At 47.0% G+C, this 16529-nt stretch overlaps 6 protein-coding genes across 6 annotated transcripts; 4 read left to right on the plus strand and 2 right to left on the minus strand.

Annotated features, from left to right (window-relative positions):
- Positions 1-65: 65 nt before the first annotated feature.
- On the minus strand, positions 66-3455 carry T310_0212 (uncharacterized protein; the record flags this gene model as incomplete). The annotated part of the gene is made up of 1 exon (XM_013476892.1): positions 66-3455. One exon carries the CDS (start codon positions 3453-3455, stop codon positions 66-68), a length of 3390 nt encoding a protein of 1129 aa, XP_013332346.1.
- A 597-nt stretch (positions 3456-4052) lies between these two features.
- T310_0213 (Cystathionine gamma-synthase) lies at positions 4053-6261 on the plus strand (the record flags this gene model as incomplete). Its single annotated transcript, XM_013476893.1, has 5 exons — positions 4053-4097; positions 4311-5745; positions 5804-5987; positions 6044-6086; positions 6145-6261. The coding sequence occupies 5 exons, from the start codon at positions 4053-4055 to the stop codon at positions 6259-6261; spliced, it is 1824 nt and encodes a 607-aa protein (XP_013332347.1).
- A 797-nt stretch (positions 6262-7058) lies between these two features.
- Positions 7059-8279, minus strand: T310_0214 (uncharacterized protein; the record flags this gene model as incomplete). The annotated part of the gene is made up of 1 exon (XM_013476894.1): positions 7059-8279. One exon carries the CDS (start codon positions 8277-8279, stop codon positions 7059-7061), a length of 1221 nt encoding a protein of 406 aa, XP_013332348.1.
- An 804-nt stretch (positions 8280-9083) lies between these two features.
- On the plus strand, positions 9084-9683 carry T310_0215 (60S ribosomal protein L20; the record flags this gene model as incomplete). The annotated part of the gene is made up of 2 exons (XM_013476895.1): positions 9084-9150; positions 9229-9683. The coding sequence occupies 2 exons, from the start codon at positions 9084-9086 to the stop codon at positions 9681-9683; spliced, it is 522 nt and encodes a 173-aa protein (XP_013332349.1).
- A 597-nt stretch (positions 9684-10280) lies between these two features.
- Positions 10281-11972, plus strand: T310_0216 (Glutamate carboxypeptidase; the record flags this gene model as incomplete). The annotated part of the gene is made up of 5 exons (XM_013476896.1): positions 10281-10312; positions 10380-10411; positions 10481-10548; positions 10602-11719; positions 11789-11972. The coding sequence occupies 5 exons, from the start codon at positions 10281-10283 to the stop codon at positions 11970-11972; spliced, it is 1434 nt and encodes a 477-aa protein (XP_013332350.1).
- Positions 11973-12462: 490 nt separating this feature from the next.
- On the plus strand, positions 12463-16480 carry T310_0217 (DNA repair protein Rad18; the record flags this gene model as incomplete). Its single annotated transcript, XM_013476897.1, has 13 exons — positions 12463-12534; positions 12590-12990; positions 13098-13617; positions 13671-13898; positions 13945-14504; positions 14555-14648; positions 14707-14972; positions 15029-15685; positions 15739-15841; positions 15905-16063; positions 16114-16253; positions 16304-16352; positions 16421-16480. The coding sequence occupies 13 exons, from the start codon at positions 12463-12465 to the stop codon at positions 16478-16480; spliced, it is 3309 nt and encodes a 1102-aa protein (XP_013332351.1).
- Positions 16481-16529: the final 49 nt, after the last annotated feature.

The raw sequence follows: 16529 nt of genomic DNA on the forward strand, positions 1-16529 counted from the left end.
TCTGAAGAAGCCACAGAGAAAAACGACTAGGTGATTCATTGCTCGAACGTGCTTGACTCCCTTTCTCAGTCACAATGGATTTCAATGCTCTCAATCATGGCACCGCCCAGTCTGGCGATCTCGTTCAAAATGGAAGACCTGTTTAATGTTACGTCATTTGTCTCTCTTGACGAATCCGCTGCTGCTGGGCAAGTAGAATATGCCATTTTCAAGCCCCAAGGCTTGGGAGTTGTCAATTCTGGCTTCCAAAGTCCTCCGATAACGTTGCATTGTTTGTCTCCGTAAAAAAACAGTATGCAATGACTAAAGGCTGCCTGGAGTTCCTGAAGAAAGGATGTTACGGTGTTCGATGGTTCGAACTTGTCTGAAACTGCGTTCCCGATGTTTTTGAACTTAAGTGAATCATGCCGACGATCATGCCCGGTCTGTTTTGGATTAAGGTGAATGACAAAATCATAAGGCGCAAGGGATGATTTGAAGAAACTCTCGATGTTGATATCAGTGCCTTTCTGCTTGAGCAGATTCACGGCTGCCTTTGCCAAACTCGAGATCCGAGCTGCCACAACCTTAGGGGGCATTCCATTGAGTGTCCATGTGACGCCATCCTGATCTATTTCAGAAGCGACAACTAAAGCAACTTTCTTCATTGCGGGATCGACACTTCGCCATGCCAAGAAACGCGTTTCGATCACGCTTAGCTCTTGTGTAGTGAGACCCCCTAGATCCACAATGAATGGTTCCCGCTGCCAATTCCATCTGGATATAAATAGAAGAGTTCGGAAGAAGCCACTCATGACACTTGAAGGAGCTTCCCATGGATAACATTGAACAAAAGTGTGTGTCGTGAGTAATTCGACAAATTCTTCCTTGACATTAGAAAGAAGAAGGTGCGAATGGAACCAGTGTTTCATGAGACGTATGGTTGGCGATAGAAGAGAAAAACGAGTACAGAGCGTACGAATTGCTTGCGTGAGACGAGGACCTTGGATGAAAAGCTGCTTATATTCAGAGAGTGCTGCGGCAAACTCCTCTTTCGCACTAGCACTAAGGCCCTTTTCCTTGAGTTTGCGTTCAAGTAGAGTCTGTTCCCGGTCATGATGGATTCTCAGACGAAAAACAACCTGGGATGTGTGTATGACGTCGAGGAATGCCCTGTTCAATATCTTGCTCGAGTCATTTTCTAGGCCGACCCTAAATGAACGGATAGACCCATCAGACTTCAAGAGATCGCCGATTTTTGTGAGAAAAGCAACTTTTGTCAGTTGAATGGCGACAAGATCATCTGGCCACTTTGTAGAACTCTCGAGCTGTAGGATAACCTCGACCGGCTCACTAACAATGCTTCCTTCGGACATGGCTGAAAGTGCCGTAAATCTAAGGTGCGGGCTTGCTGGTTGGAGTTGTCTGACAGAAAGAGGAATATCTTCCATATTTTGGAGAGATTGTTGCAAAGCCTGAAAAGCATCATAAACAAGTTGAAAGGGGCCGCTGGAAGAGGAAACGGGCCCACAGAAATCACGGACTCTTTTGTCGTACTCTTCGCCAGTACACCTGATGTATTCTTCGAAGATATTCAGGTGACGACGCAACGCATAGGTTAATACCTGGTACACCACTGAATTTGCGGATTCCTGTTCTGACCATACGAGGCTTTCTAAAATCCTTCCATCCCTGAAACGCCTTAATTCGGCTTTCTCACCCCAAAATGCCCGAAACGACGCAGCCTCATCTTTCTGTTCTGCGGGTGGTCCGTGGTCGACAAGACGGTTAGCATTTTCAGCGTCCAAAAGAAGCCCAACCATAATTGTTCTGTGACTTTTCTGGCTCGCTGGGTGCGTTGCTGGTGACCAAGACGGGACATCCTGACTTGACAAGTGAATGAGCCGGACTCTGTCGCCAAGTGCCCTGGTTAAGATCTGATACATAGTATGTTGATACTGGAGAAGTTGGAGTGTTCCATCCATTTGCTGCGGAGAGGTGACAAAAAATAATCGGTCGAATCTCAGCACTGGCTGGCTAGTCTGAAGAATGAATATCTTGTCGAAATGATCGAAGCGTGACTCGTTTAACATCGCCAAAGTTAATTTAGATTCATGGCGAAGAAGCGCATAGGACCATGGTGTCATTTTGTAGAGAAGATTCAGACCCCTTTTTCCATCATATAAGACTGGTCCACCGGGGGGGAATGCCACGTCCCTGGCAGACCACGCTAAAGGTTGCATGAGATCCCTTCCAGACAGAAACTGCATAGTTGCTTTGAAAATTTGGTAACTGCTATACGAAGGCAGCAAAACGGGTTTTCCATTCGGGCCGCCCCCCTCAAAGAGAAGAGCTAAGAGTGCTGTCCATTCGAAGCCCCCAAAGCCGCCGTCATGAACAGCAGTCCCAAATCCTCGTTGCCGGAGCCACGCTCGGCCAAGGATGCATGCATCTCTCATAGATTCATGTTTCTGTGTAGCTGAATGAAGGTATCTATGATATGGCGCAACGGTTGCTTCTGATCGAAGAGAACTATTGTAGAAAGGAGTGGACTCTTCACAATTCGATCCTTCCTTGTTGACAAGAGCAGTGGACCGAATGTTATTCTTCGTTGGAAGGGTCTTCGAAATTGGAAAGACGTCATCCTCGATTGCAGTAATGATACGGATACGTAGCCTTAGACGGATCAAGTCATGGGGAGCATCATCACTGGGCTCTAAGATGATTATCGGACGGAGACTGTCTCCATCTTGGAGACCGAAACTCAACGTTAAGGGGAGGCTCTTCTCCTCTTGTATCCCTGCCGCAATACATGCGATGTAGTATGCTCGTTTGTGAAAGAATCTGTAGTTCAGATAATCCTTCTCCTGAAAGAGTGTACCAGGCATGGTAACAGCTAAATCGATGTTGAAAGGATCTGCCATTCGCATCCCAGTCCGGAGAGCAACACTGCCCACAACATTAACATTGGCTGGTGGGCGAAACGCCATGGGATACTTGGCATCTCCGTCTGGGGGAGGAGATGGGAATGGTATAGTAATGCCATGCATTTTTCGCATTTCCCTTTCTGCTTCCAGTGGCGGCTTCGACGGTCGGTCAGGGACGCGACATATGGTATCCTTAACTTTGCTCAGTACGTCGTGAACTTGAGAAACTAACTTATCGTAGTCGGGTCTAAGCTCGGTGAGTAGCTCATCGGTCTGAAGCTTAAAAAGGCCGGACTTCGACAATCCGTTCGCACGCGCGAGTTCGGCAGATCGATCGATATTGACTCGTTTGCTCTCGCCGTTCCGGGGTGATGCCTTGTCCGAACCTTTCATTTGTGCATCCCGGACTGTCTCAGCTTCATCGGTGAACTCGGCAGAGTTATTGCTGCTGGTGCGCAGCCTTGAGTCAAGGAGACTGTCCTCGACCTGCGCAGCATTGTTGGTTTCTGTGGGATTGAGTTTTCTTCTCTTTGCAGTATGCGAGATCATCACGCCAAACAAATCCCAGCACTTTTTTTCGTGCCGAAAATGAAAACAGGAAGTGGCGCTGCAGATTATGGCAAAATGTGCCTAGCTGCGTAATCTGAGATTGAGATATCTATGCTGAGTCTTCTGCTGATGAGAAGGGAAGGAAAAAAAAGTTCTGGTTGCATAGCTACCTAACTAGCTGATGAAAGTAGGGATCGTTTTACACCAATCACAATACGCATCTTCTAATTGGATTTACGGAGTAGTTAATCCGGAGTAAATTGTGCGAGGCGGATTAATAGATACTCCACTTAACACTTGGCTCGAAGGGTTTAGCGAGGCAACATGCTCTGTGGCTTGTTCGTGTCCAGTGAGGAGGAGCATGTTTGAGTCATCCACCCCACACACATGTACCGCCACTGTGGCAGCGAGCAGCAAAATCTGACCTCAACTGGAATTATGGGCCGAAGTCGCTGCGGTGAAAAGCGACAAGTATATAACGATTCTAATCGTCCTTGTTTTATCTGCAGGTTCCTCGTCACATTGAGCCAGTCCAGCGTCCAGAGAAAAAGGACATTCCTGATGTTATACGAACTTTGACTTTGCACACAGCTCACTATGCTTCAGGCAATTGGAGGCCCTGTGCCTCCGAATACCGCCCATGTATGTTCAGTCCTGTGAGTTTGCTATGGCCGTGATTTTTTTTCCAGGTTCAAAAGAAAAGACAGTGTTATCTTCACTTAACGTATATTATATTTTATTCATTGAACTTTGCCTGAAATCTATTTCACTAATGTCTTGTACTACTTACCTTGCTTCTGCTTAATATTTTTAAAAAATTTTTTAACCCTCGAGCGCTAATGTGACCTTCAACAGGCTGTCAGTGTGTCCCTTCCCACATGGAAGGCCAACATTGGCTACGAAGAAGGGGAGGAATGGGTCGTGAGTAAAATGAAATGTGGATATCCCAGATTTTTTGTCCATCCAAGCATCCAAAAGCTGTCGCAAGAGATTGTACGTCGATGTGGGAATCCAGAAGTCGAGTCCGCAACGCTATTTCCCTCTCTGAAGACTGCGCGGGTGTGCCGTTCGTTCATGGTGACGAGGGTACTGCCTGATGACGTCAATAAAGTGCGGATTGTGAGCTTCGTTCCGTCCCCTGGGGCTGCTTCAGCGGTAGCAGGTGCTGATGGAAGCCTTGATGTCACGTCGAAACTCTTCTGTGTTATATACCCCAAGGTATATGCTGGCATTGCTAAACAAGTATGGCAACATACTGGCGACGGCATCTCAAGCCGCAGGAGTGAATTTTGCTTGAATGCTTTGGAAGATGGATACCTTGTCGAGGATGACCAAACCAAGCCATTAGATACGAAAGGCCAGACGTTCTCCAAGGGCCCCAAAAGGTATCAGCAGATGACTTCTGTGCAGGGACCTGCACGAGAAGTTACGCTGTCTGCTACCAGGGAGCCTGGCTTCAATTCGAGGGACAAGGACGTGTCCGAGGGTCGGGAATATGCACAATTTATTGAGGAACGTTTCGGACGTAATTTGAGCACTTCTCTAGCGAATAATGCTAAGTTAGCCATCCGAAGACGAATAGCCGGTTCGCTTACAGCTAATGTTGAGCTGAGCGAAGCCCTGGAGAGCACCTCTTCTGGCGGCAGAATCGCAGGTTTAACGGAAAATGATGTGTTCCTCTTTCCTACGGGCATGAGCTCTATCTTCAACACCCACCAGAATCTGATGGTCGCTAGGGGTCCCTTGAAGAGTATATGTTTCGGCTTCCCGTACACTGACACCTTGAAAATCCTCGAGAAATGGGGCCCAGGATGTTTATTTTACGGACATGGTTCTTCCGAAGATCTCGATGATCTTGAACGTCGATTGCTAAATGGTGAAAGGTTCCTGGCTTTATTTACAGAATTTCCGGGGAATCCCTTGCTCAAATCGCCTGATCTCAAGCGCATAAGTGCGCTTGCTCAGAAGTATGACTTCGCGGTAGTGGTGGATGAAACTGTCGGCAATTTCATTAATGTTAACGTACTTCCACATGCGGATATTGTCGTCAGCAGCCTAACCAAAATCTTCAGTGGCGACAGTAATGTCATGGGAGGAAGTGCTGTTCTCAACCCTCATGGGCGCTTCTATAACAGCTTGAAGGCAACCTTCTCGTCGGAATATGAAGACAATCTTTGGGTCGAGGATGCTGTCTTCCTTGAGAGAAATAGCCGTGATTTCGTATCAAGAATCGAGAAAATCAATACAACGACCGAATCTATCACCGCAATTCTCAAATCCTCTCCTCTTGGTGCGCATACTTGTCATCTCGAATAGAGACTAAGTGGACATCGCTAATCGGATGATAGTCAAAGAGGTCTACTACCCCAAGTATAGCCCGACGAAGTCATTTTATGACTCTTGTCGCAATCCAAATGGCGGTTATGGCGGTCTGTTTTCGGTAACCTTTCATACGACTGAGGCAACGATAGCTTTCTTCGATGTTCTTGAAGTTTTGAAGGGTCCTAGTCTTGGGACAAACTTTACTCTCAGGTATTAGACCTTCTCACTTCCCACGAGTTGGCCTTTTCTGACCTATGCTTCTTTAGCTGCCCCTACACGCTACTAGCCCATTACAACGAACTTGAATGGGTGAGTCATTCCTGTTCGTACAACCGTCTCGGACCTTCTCTTGCTGATTGCGATATAGGCATCTTCTTTCGGTGTTCCATCTGATTTGGTAAGGGTTAGTGTAGGGCTAGAGGATGCGGAAGATCTCGGTGCCAGGATTCAGCGAGCTCTCCATGCAGTGCAGAGCGCCACATGAACTCAATCATTATGTCTCAATGCCATGCCTCGATGGCCAGTCTTCATCCAAAAAGACATTAGTTTCGATTCTTCTGGGTAATTGCTGATACCATTGAAGCTTCAGAATTCAGAGCAAGTACTATATCCGGCGTCCAGCCTATTGCATGGAGAGTGATTACCGCAGCCTGCATGGCCGAGAGATGCATCGGTCTTCAACTCGGTGTCTTAATGTATCTAACATGTACCGATGTAAAACGAAGAACCGATCGAGAACGTCGTGTATCGCCTTTTTTTTTTGAAATCTAAAGTTAACATTTCTTGGGGAGATAACTGGGAAGTTGGGAACAACAGGAATCGTTGATGGGATACGCGTAACATAATGCATACCGAATGAGAAATAGAAGCTGGGACCAGAACACTGTAAGGAATAGGACAATGATGCTACCTGTTCTGCTTCATCACCTCTACTAGAAACCATTAATTACCGTTTCTGTACACTGTCGCGAGCTTCTGTAAATATTAGGTAAGGAATATGACGAGAATCACAGCAATATATATCAAAGGATATAGTTAGGAAATTCGCCCTAAGAGTAGATAACAAAGACTATGTACTGTACTTAGGTACCTATTACAAGAATACAGTGTGAACTATAGGTAGGGAGAGCGCCTGGGAAGTAGATAGTGAAGACTATGTATAAAGACCTCGATATAGACCAGGTATTTTCTCTTTGATTTAGTCGAGCGAAGCGATACCTGTAAGGCTTGTAAATTGTAAGGAATCATCCCCCACTTGGCAAAATCTGCTTGTCATGTCGATTACTTGATAGCACGATCCGGAGCTTCATCGTCTCCAATAGCGCTCAATTGGACACTCCTTATAGCACTCATGTCAGCGCTACCTGTTCTTCTCAGTGCCTGTCGCATAGTCTCAATATTAAGCTCTCCGTGAAAGCTTCCAGAAGCGCCAGAAGGTGGACTGTGGAGAGGAAGGGATAATGGACTTCCTGGCCGGCTCCGTCCACGGCTAAGGGATGTTTCTAATCCCTTAGATGACAGCGATGCGCTCGTTGGCGGAGATGTACTGAGTCTGTGTGAAGACACAGGAGAGCGCATAGGGGAAGGAGATCGGTTATGGGCAGTTAGAGCAGCTGGATAGGTGGACAGCGCCAAGTTGTGAAGGGAGTCTCGGCTGCTGAATTGATCACTATTCTCGATGTGTTCTGCATGAACGACGTCGGCAAATGAAATGAAGCTGAGGCGCCGTATATCAGCGGAGTCTAACGCTCCATAGTTGGAAACTGAATCCTCATTCCGCACAGGAACCGCAGCAACGTCTTCGTGCCACGAAGAAGCCGCTGATTGATTAACTGCACCAGTCCCAGTAACTGTTACGGCGGCTGGCTGGTGAATAGCGTGTGTGATGATCTCAATGGAATCGGGGTCAAGACGGTCATCTGTGATCGCCGCAGATGACGCCTCTAATATGGGCGGTATATGATTGTCGGTCATGATATGGGAAGGAATGGACGGCGATGCCTGCACAGGTAGGATGTCTTCCTGAACACTACGTTCAAATATCTGGGAAGATGCAGGAGAATGTATCCGTGGGGAAGCCGAATAAATGACCCGCCCCGGCGATGGAGGCGATCGATATGAGTTTTTCGCAATATGAGGAGACGTTGTGGGTCGAGCGAAGTCCGTAGCGTAGAGGGGAGATATTGGCTCCATTGCCGTCAATTGGTTGCTAGGGCTCGAGGCTATAGACGTCGTACGTGTTTCATCAATGTACTGTTGCTGATCAGGATCCTTCTTGCTGTCTAGTTTCAGAGGCTTTCGTGATACTCCCAACTCGATTTCATTTATTGACTGTTCAACTGTGGATACCGATTGCTGATCCTGAAGTGGCCGCATCGTACCATGACTCTCCCATGCTGTCGGGTCTGACGCGTGGACGCTGGAGGATTGGTGGTCGAAAGGATCCTGCGGAGACGCTACTTGATGCTGAGGTCTCAAGACAGGGAAATTCTCATGGCCCATCTTGACATCCAATTCCTGCTGAGGTAGGGGTGCCTGTAATCCTTGTATCCACCAAAGCTCGATGTGCAAGATACATACGCGAGGGCGGCCGGTATGCAAAAGACCGAGCTCGATGCAACGGTCTCGGTGATCACGCCCTTGTCGTCGATATAGAATTAAAAGCGGAAAGCCGACGCTATGGAACGAATGCAGAGGACTGACTACCACGCGATATCAGATGTCATGGTGCAGGAGTGGACAATCGGCAGCACGATAACAACGATAATGGTAAATAAGAGACGTATATAAAATAAAAATAATCATCAGAGGCGGTAATTCTCGAAATGGTGGAAAAGAACCTCGTCTCGTGTCGAGTTATTACGATCATTTGCTCTAAGGACCAGCCCTACAATGCTTCGGATCGTTGCGGGACGAGGAGATCTACCAGCCTGAGGCCGCAAAGCCTTGTCGTTGTTTGGTCACGTGAATATATTCCTCCGTAGTTGCTGGCCCTTTTTGCCGTGTCGGAAATTCTCTCAGAGGCTCGTTCTTGAACAAGCCTTACTGCAGTGTTCTTCACGCTCCTTCTTTTCTTTCGCCGCTCAACTTCTTGGCCGATTCTATTGTTGCCATTTAGTTTCCACAGATAATGATATCTTTCTATTGCCTTGATTCCTAGTCCTGCGGTTTCTCAACTTGTTTTCAGAGACCTCGATACGGCTATCGAATGCCGCTATCTTCTCGTTGGCACGGAGCGATTTAATATATTCTTTCCACTTTCTACGATACTCTGGATCTCCGCTGCCTTTTTTTTTTCGCGCTGCCATGGCTACGATTTCAATCGTTCCGAGACGGCCTTTGCTGGCGCTGCCGTTTCTTCTCCCTCCTTGGTGTGAGTCGGCCGCAGTGACATCTCGACGAAATCAATCTTCGTACCGTCGAACCAAGCAGCGGCTGCGGGTAAAACCAGATGCTTCATTTGGGCCTTCCGATCAGCTTCGTGATGGGATCATCTTCAACCCTCCGTCTAGCGCTCCATCTGTTTATCATACACCCACCAAATTTCTTCCTCCAGATGATTTGCGCCGAACGCTTCGCCAGGAGACTTCTGAACAGGAGGCAGAGCAGGATTTCCCTCCGGTTTTCAAGGAATCTCAAGAAAAGAAATACCACTTAACTCCAGCGGACATAGAAGAGATCCGCAGACTTCGGCTCGGCGATCCAATGACATGGAGTAGGTGGAAATTAGCCAAGCGTTTCCAGTGCTCCCCAATTTTTATTGCTATGGTTTGTGAGGCTAGTCCGCAGAAACGGGAAATCCAGAAGCAGGTGCTTCAAGCCGTACAATCGAGATGGGGTGTGAAACGAAGGATGGCACGGGAGGACAGACAACTTCGGAAGGAAGCCTGGGGCACAGACGAGTGAAAAGATAGCGGTTGAATTATCTCTTGCGGCTTTTTGTAGTCATCAAAATCGGATTGCTTGTTGCGAACTGAACCATGTCGATTTGACTGGGGGGAACTGTACTGTTCTTATGTATTGTAGCATTATTTCATTTGATCTAGAAATCTTCTTAGCTTATTTACATACAACTTTGATAATTCAAGAAGAAGAAAATAAATGGGAGAGATAAAAGAAAGTATTTCTACGCACGTATATTGCCCATGCGGAAGGATGTAGGGATTCAAGTTACCGTCCCGACTGAGTCTGACACTTTGCAACATATGGTATGGTGTCACGAGTCTTTCCGCATAAAACCCTGTTCTCATTCGCTAAAACCAACAACAGCCTTCACTACGCGTACTGTGTATGGTTCTCGCATTTCACGCAGAGATGGTCCCCGCCTTACCCCTCAGCCGGTATGCAGCCAGAACATTCACAAAGTGCATAGAGTCGGCATCCTTCGCACATTCCGCTATATCTTCGCCATATCGTCTCCAAATACAACAGTCTGTGATTTGTAATTCGCCTCGTCCCCATTTTATTCGTCGCTGCTTTTACGGACACATCAGCGACCCAAAAATGGCTCCTCAATTGGAACCTTTCTTCAAGCAGTACGTGAACCGCTTTACATTACCCGCTGTGGGTTGAGGCTTCAAGCTAAACTATATGCTACTCCAGGGTGGATGAGTTGTCTGATTCTTTTATTGAACGTATGTGCTTCTCCTGAGGAGACTCAACTAAGGTATTTCGTGTTAAATGTACTCATTTTATTGTAAAAGGTCTACGGAAAGCGGTGGCCATCCCATCAATTTCTGCCCAGGAGGAGCACAGGAAGGATGTTTTCAAGGTGTGTTCGGATGCTCGCTACGCAGTGACCTTCTAACTTGCTGGGAATATCAGATGGCCCAATTCCTCGCTTCCGAACTCGAGGCACTCGGGGCAGAGGTGCACCAACGTCCTCTAGGCAAGCAGCCCGGAAAAGAGCATCTTGATCTACCACCAGTCGTCATTGCTCGATATGGCAATGACAAGAATAAGCGGACCATCCTTGTGTATGGACACTATGACGTTCAGCCGGCCTTGAAGGAGGATGGATGGGCTACCGAGCCGTTTGAGTTGACAATTGATGAGAAGGGAAGAATGTACGGTCGTGGCAGCACAGATGATAAGGGGCCCGTTATGGGCTGGCTGAATGTCATCGAGGCGCATAAGAAAGCTGGCATCGAGCTTCCCGTCAATCTTCTCTGCTGCTTCGAGGGCATGGAGGAATACGGATCTGAAGGTCTCGACGATTTCATCAAAGCTGAAAGCAAGAATTTTTTCAAAGACACAGACGCTGTCTGTATCTCGGATAACTATTGGCTGGGAACGGAGAAGCCGTGCCTTACCTATGGTCTCCGAGGGTGCAATTACTATTCTATTAGGGTATCTGGTCCTGGACAGGACCTTCACAGTGGCGTCTTTGGGGGCTCTGCCCACGAGCCTATGACCGATCTGGTTACAATTCTGTCAAAGCTAGTGGATTCGCAGGGCAACATTCAAATTCCTGGTCTCATGGATCTCGTTGCACCGCTCACGGAGGAGGAGAAATCCCTTTATCCTGGGATCAGTTACTCAATGCAGGATCTTCATGATTCCTTGGGGAGTGAAACGAGTATTCATCCTACCAAAGAGAGGACGTTAATGGCCAGGTGGAGGTACCCGTCACTGTCTATTCATGGAATCGAAGGCGCCTTTTCAGCTCCCGGGGCAAAAACGGTGATTCCAGCGAATGTTACTGGTAAATTCTCCATACGAACTGTTCCAAATATGGAAAGTGAGGATGTGAACCGGCTCGTTTTCGATTACGTCCGGAGCGAGTTTGCCAAACTAAACAGCAAGAACAAGCTTGATGTGTGGCTGCAACATGAAGGGAAGTGGTGGGTCGCTAGCCCAAAGCATTGGAATTTTACGGCTGCTAGTAAGGCTGTTAAGCAAGTCTTTGGAGTCGAACCAGACATGACTAGAGAAGGTGGCAGGTACGTTATTTTGGACTCATCCACAATGCCTCATACCGCTCAATTGCCAGGAGCTAATTGAAACCATAGTATTCCTGTCACATTGACATTCGAGCAAGCAACTGGCAAGAACGTGCTGCTGTTACCTATGGGAAGTTCTACAGATGCTGCCCATTCTATTAATGAGAAGCTCGATAAGAGGAACTATATTCAAGGGACAAAATTACTTGGCGCTTATCTGCATTATGTTGCAGAGGAACCTATTAACGCCTGAGAGTCCCGATTGCTGGATAGAGCTATAACGCGCATGTTACAATTCAAAACTATTCATTGTAACGTTAAGACATTGGCAACATGAGCGTTTCCTCTCAACATACTTATGTTAAGGCAATCAATATAGTGGTCATGCGTTTGCTTGTTGCATGGAGGTATTTAATCCCGCTTCCTTTCACAAAGGATTCGACCTAAAGGTTCATCCTTATTTGCAACGATGTGATAAATGGCAGTTGTAGCTGTGGCATCAACTTCCAATGGAATATTACTGACGCCATCGAGAGCAATATTGAGATATCACAACAAGGCTCTATGGAAGGTATCTGCTTAGACTTACCGTAGGAGGCAAAACTGATACCGCGTGGTCACATGACTAGCTAGACGCGACTATTGACGCGACGCGGGTTTCTGACAGTACTCCGTATTTCATACAAAACATTACATTAACCACCTTGCATATTTAATTGCGTACGCAGAGCGATGAGCAGAAGATGGCTCCAGTGAAACGTCAGCGGGCGGCTTTGGACGCTGCATCCTCCATCAATGATGATGGTATTGATTCGGTAAGTCTCTTGAATTCTTGTTAGTAATAGTTTCTGATCTGAATGGCTTCTTCAGAGAAAACGGCGTCGCACCTCGGCAAGCGTATCGTCAGAGAATACCGAACAAAGTGAGGTTCTGGGCGTCGATCTAACTAGGCAATCCGTCGGGTTGGAGCTTGATGATGAAGACGAGCTAGAGCTGCAGGCAACTCAGATAATTCAAGAAAAATATTCCTCCTGCGGCGATGAACCAAATGTACCAGCAGATCATGGCATTATTGAGCGGGTGGATTGCTATAATTTTATGTGCCATGAACACTTCTCCGTCGAACTTGGACCGCTTATCAATTTCATTGTCGGCAAAAATGGCAGTGGTAAAAGTGCAATTCTTACGGCTATTACCTTGTGTTTGGGAGGCAAGGCATCTGCCACGAATCGAGGGCAAAGTTTGAAGAGTTTCATCAAAGAGGGAAAAGAGTGAGCAGATCATTTCCATTTCCTCGCTTTTGTTCCCTGTTTCTGCTGGATGTTTCGATAAAGAACTCATGTGGGAATATTTGCCTGCTCACCTAACAGAACCACAGATCTGCTACCATAATTGTACGGATAAAAAACCAGGGTGATGGTGCCTACATGCCCGAAGAGTATGGCAAGTCTATAATTGTGGAACGCCTTTTCTCGAGGAACGGCACCAGTGGCTTCAAAATCAAAAACGAGGCTGGGCGCATAGTATCAACAAAAAAGACTGAATTGGACGCCATCACGGATTTCTTCTCACTGCAGATCGATAATCCTATGAACGTTCTTTCCCAGGACATGGCCCGTCAATTTTTAAGCACCTCCAGCCCTGCTGAAAAATACAAATTTTTCGTGAAAGGCGTTCAGCTCGAACAACTTGACCATGATTATCGCCTGATCGAAGAATCGATTGATCAGATCGAACAAAAGCTTAGAAATCGGAAGGATGATGTCAAAATTTTAGAAAATCAGAAAGAGCGGGCAAACAGACGATTAGAAATTTCTGATCAGCATGCTTCTCTTAGAGAACGGATCAGAAATTTGCGGAGGCAGATGGCCTGGGCTCAAGTTGAAGAGCAAGAAAGAGTTAGCAGATTCAGTTTTCCTCTTTCCCTGTTGTCAATGCTAATTCCGTACAGATCCGCGACTCTTTGGACAACGAGATTGCCAAAGCCGATGAAATGATTGCTGCGGCCGAAGCGGAGGTCGCGAGACTTGATATTGCTTTTCAAGAAGCTGAGCGGGAGTTTGAAGTTGCTGCCCAGGTTTTAAGCGGAACAATTGCCGATCTCGAGAGGGCACAGGATGAAAAAAAAGAAATAAAATCTCGAATAGATGAGGAAATGAATGAGCGTCATGATATGCAGGTTTGTTCTTCTGCCTACTTCTCGATACTATCTAACAAGTCTTAAGGCTCAGCAACGGTCGATACGCGAACATGTCAAGGCAGCTGAATCACGGATTAAGGATATTGAGCGAGACATCGCTCAAGAGAGCCAGCGTCTGGCAGATGTAAACGGTGGAAGCTATGTTCGAAGGCAGGAGGAACTTGAACAGAAGAAGTCTGAAGCAGTTCGGGCTCGACAACGCTATGAAGAGCACCTGCAAGATGCGCACCGCCTTCGGGAGGATATTCGAAAAGCGGAAGAAGAAGTAAAACGGAATAGTGCACCTATTGCCAAGCAGAAGGCGGACATTGAGCAGGCCGAAGCACTACTCAAAAGCCTCATGAAGGATCGTGGCTCACAGGATGCGGGTTTCCATGAAAAAATGCCAATGCTCTTAAGAGCAATCCGTCAGGAGACATCCTTTAGTCGGCCTCCTGTTGGCCCGATAGGCCACCATGTAAGGCTGTTGAAGCCAAAATGGTCTGCAATCCTGGAGAACGCGTTCGGCACGACCCTGAGCAGTTTCATTGTTACTTCCAAACGGGACATGAATATTCTGTCCGACATCATGCAAAGGGTCAACTGGTACGGCCTATGATTTCCGTATTGCGGTTATATTTCTAACGAACTATTAGCGTTTGCCCTATATTTATCGGGAACGAAGGAAAGATTGAGACTGCCGAACATGAACCAGACTCACGTTTTGATACTGCCTTGAGAGTTCTTGAGGTATGCATAACATATCGTGTTTCGTATTGTCACAGATTGACTCTAATTCTAAATGCAGATCGACAATGACTTAGTCCGTCGGCAGTTAATTATCAATCATGGTATAGAACAAATGCTTCTTATCGAAGACTTGGAGGAGGCTTCGGCTGTCCTTTTTGAGGACCCGCGCCCAAAAAATGTGAAGCGGTGTTATAGCATCGACAAAGCGGATCGGCGGCGAGGCATTCACCTGTCTTACAGTCGAACCGGGGAGCCTAGTCAGACTCCTGTACCTGCTTATACGGGCAGACCCCGCATGAGAACCGACATAGATTCCCAAATCAGGTACGTTTCCATCTCTTCCGTCTATAACCTACGAGATACTAACTTCGATTTGACAGACTCCAACGTGAGACGATTGCGGTACTCAAAGACACAATGAATGAAATGGAGCAGAGGCTAGCTGCGTCGCAGTCCAAATTGGAACGTTGCAAACAAGCACTTTCCAGGCATCAAAGGCAAGAAAATGAGCTGCAAATTGCACTCCAGAGGATCGAGGACCAAGTGGAAGAGCTCAGTGACGCCTTGGACAGGGACAGTGTAGCAGACGGGCGTTTGGAGGCACTCAAAGCTGCTCTCCGAGAGGCCGAGGAAGAAAAGCGTCTTAACCAAAGTTCATATGATGACAGTGTCGCCGCTATGAATGACATTATGGAAAAATTGAAAGCTTCCAGGCGTGAACTGCGTGCAAAAGACGACGAGATTGCTGCTCTTGAAGAGAAAGTCAAGATTGCTGAACATGAAAACGAGAAAGTTCTAGGTCAGCGAAGGAAGGCTCTTGGTGATAAGAATGCTGCGGTTGTGCGAGTCGATGATCTCAAGCAGGACAAAGCCAGGATCGTCAATAAACGAGAACAAATCATTACTCGCATACTTGACTACAGTGAGAAAGCCAGCCTGGTGTCTCCCAGAGTCACCGTCGATGAGGGTGAAACTCCGAATAGCCTTGACCAGAAGCTTGACAGACTTAATAAGGACCTGCAACGCTTTAACGAACAGTGAGTATACGTACTTAGTTATCAGCTTGGATATCTGCCTAATTTTTTGTTAGGATGGGCGCTTCAAGAGAAGAAATTGCAGCGGAGGCAATGAGAACACACAATGCCTACGAGCGTGCTCAGCAACAAGTTGCGGAACTTGAAGCACTTGCAGAGGTATGAGTGAGGGGGACAATCTCAGTTTGATTATCTTTCTGGCACAAACTAAAACATGCATAGATTTTCAAGGCAACTCTGCGCAATCGGCGCGATCGATGGAAACAATTCAGAGCTCATATCTCTTCCCGGGCGAAGGCACAATTTACATATCTTCTCAGTGAAAGAAGTTTCCGCGGCCGTCTTCTGGCTGATCATGAAAATAAACTTTTGGATCTGCAGGTGAGTCCACAAACATCGCTTCTTTTCTGCAAGTCTGACACATTCCGTAGGTTGAGCCAGATATTACAAAGGATAGCACCGGCCGTGGTGCAAAGACTTTGTCTGGCGGGGAAAAGTCGTTTTCACAAGTCTGCCTTCTGCTATCGCTCTGGGAAGCTATGGGCTCTCCTATTCGCTGTCTCGACGAGTTGTATGTAACGCCGACCTATTGATAATGTCCGTGCACTAACTTTCCGGCAGCGACGTGTACATGGATTCTGTCAATCGAAAAATGGCTATCGATATGCTTGTAAGGACCCTTTCGTGCCTAGATTTCGTCTCACAATGCTTACATAATCTATGATAAGATGCTGGCAGCGAGAAGATCAATTGGGCGACAATTCATCCTCATTACCCCAGGCTCAAGGGCGGAGATAAGCCTAGCTCCGGATGTACGGGTTAAAGAGTACGTCTCCCCTTAGGGTCC

This window comes from Rasamsonia emersonii, assembly GCF_000968595.1.
Source record: "Rasamsonia emersonii CBS 393.64 chromosome Unknown ctg1118621759670, whole genome shotgun sequence".
Lineage (NCBI taxonomy): Eukaryota > Fungi > Ascomycota > Eurotiomycetes > Eurotiales > Trichocomaceae > Rasamsonia > Rasamsonia emersonii.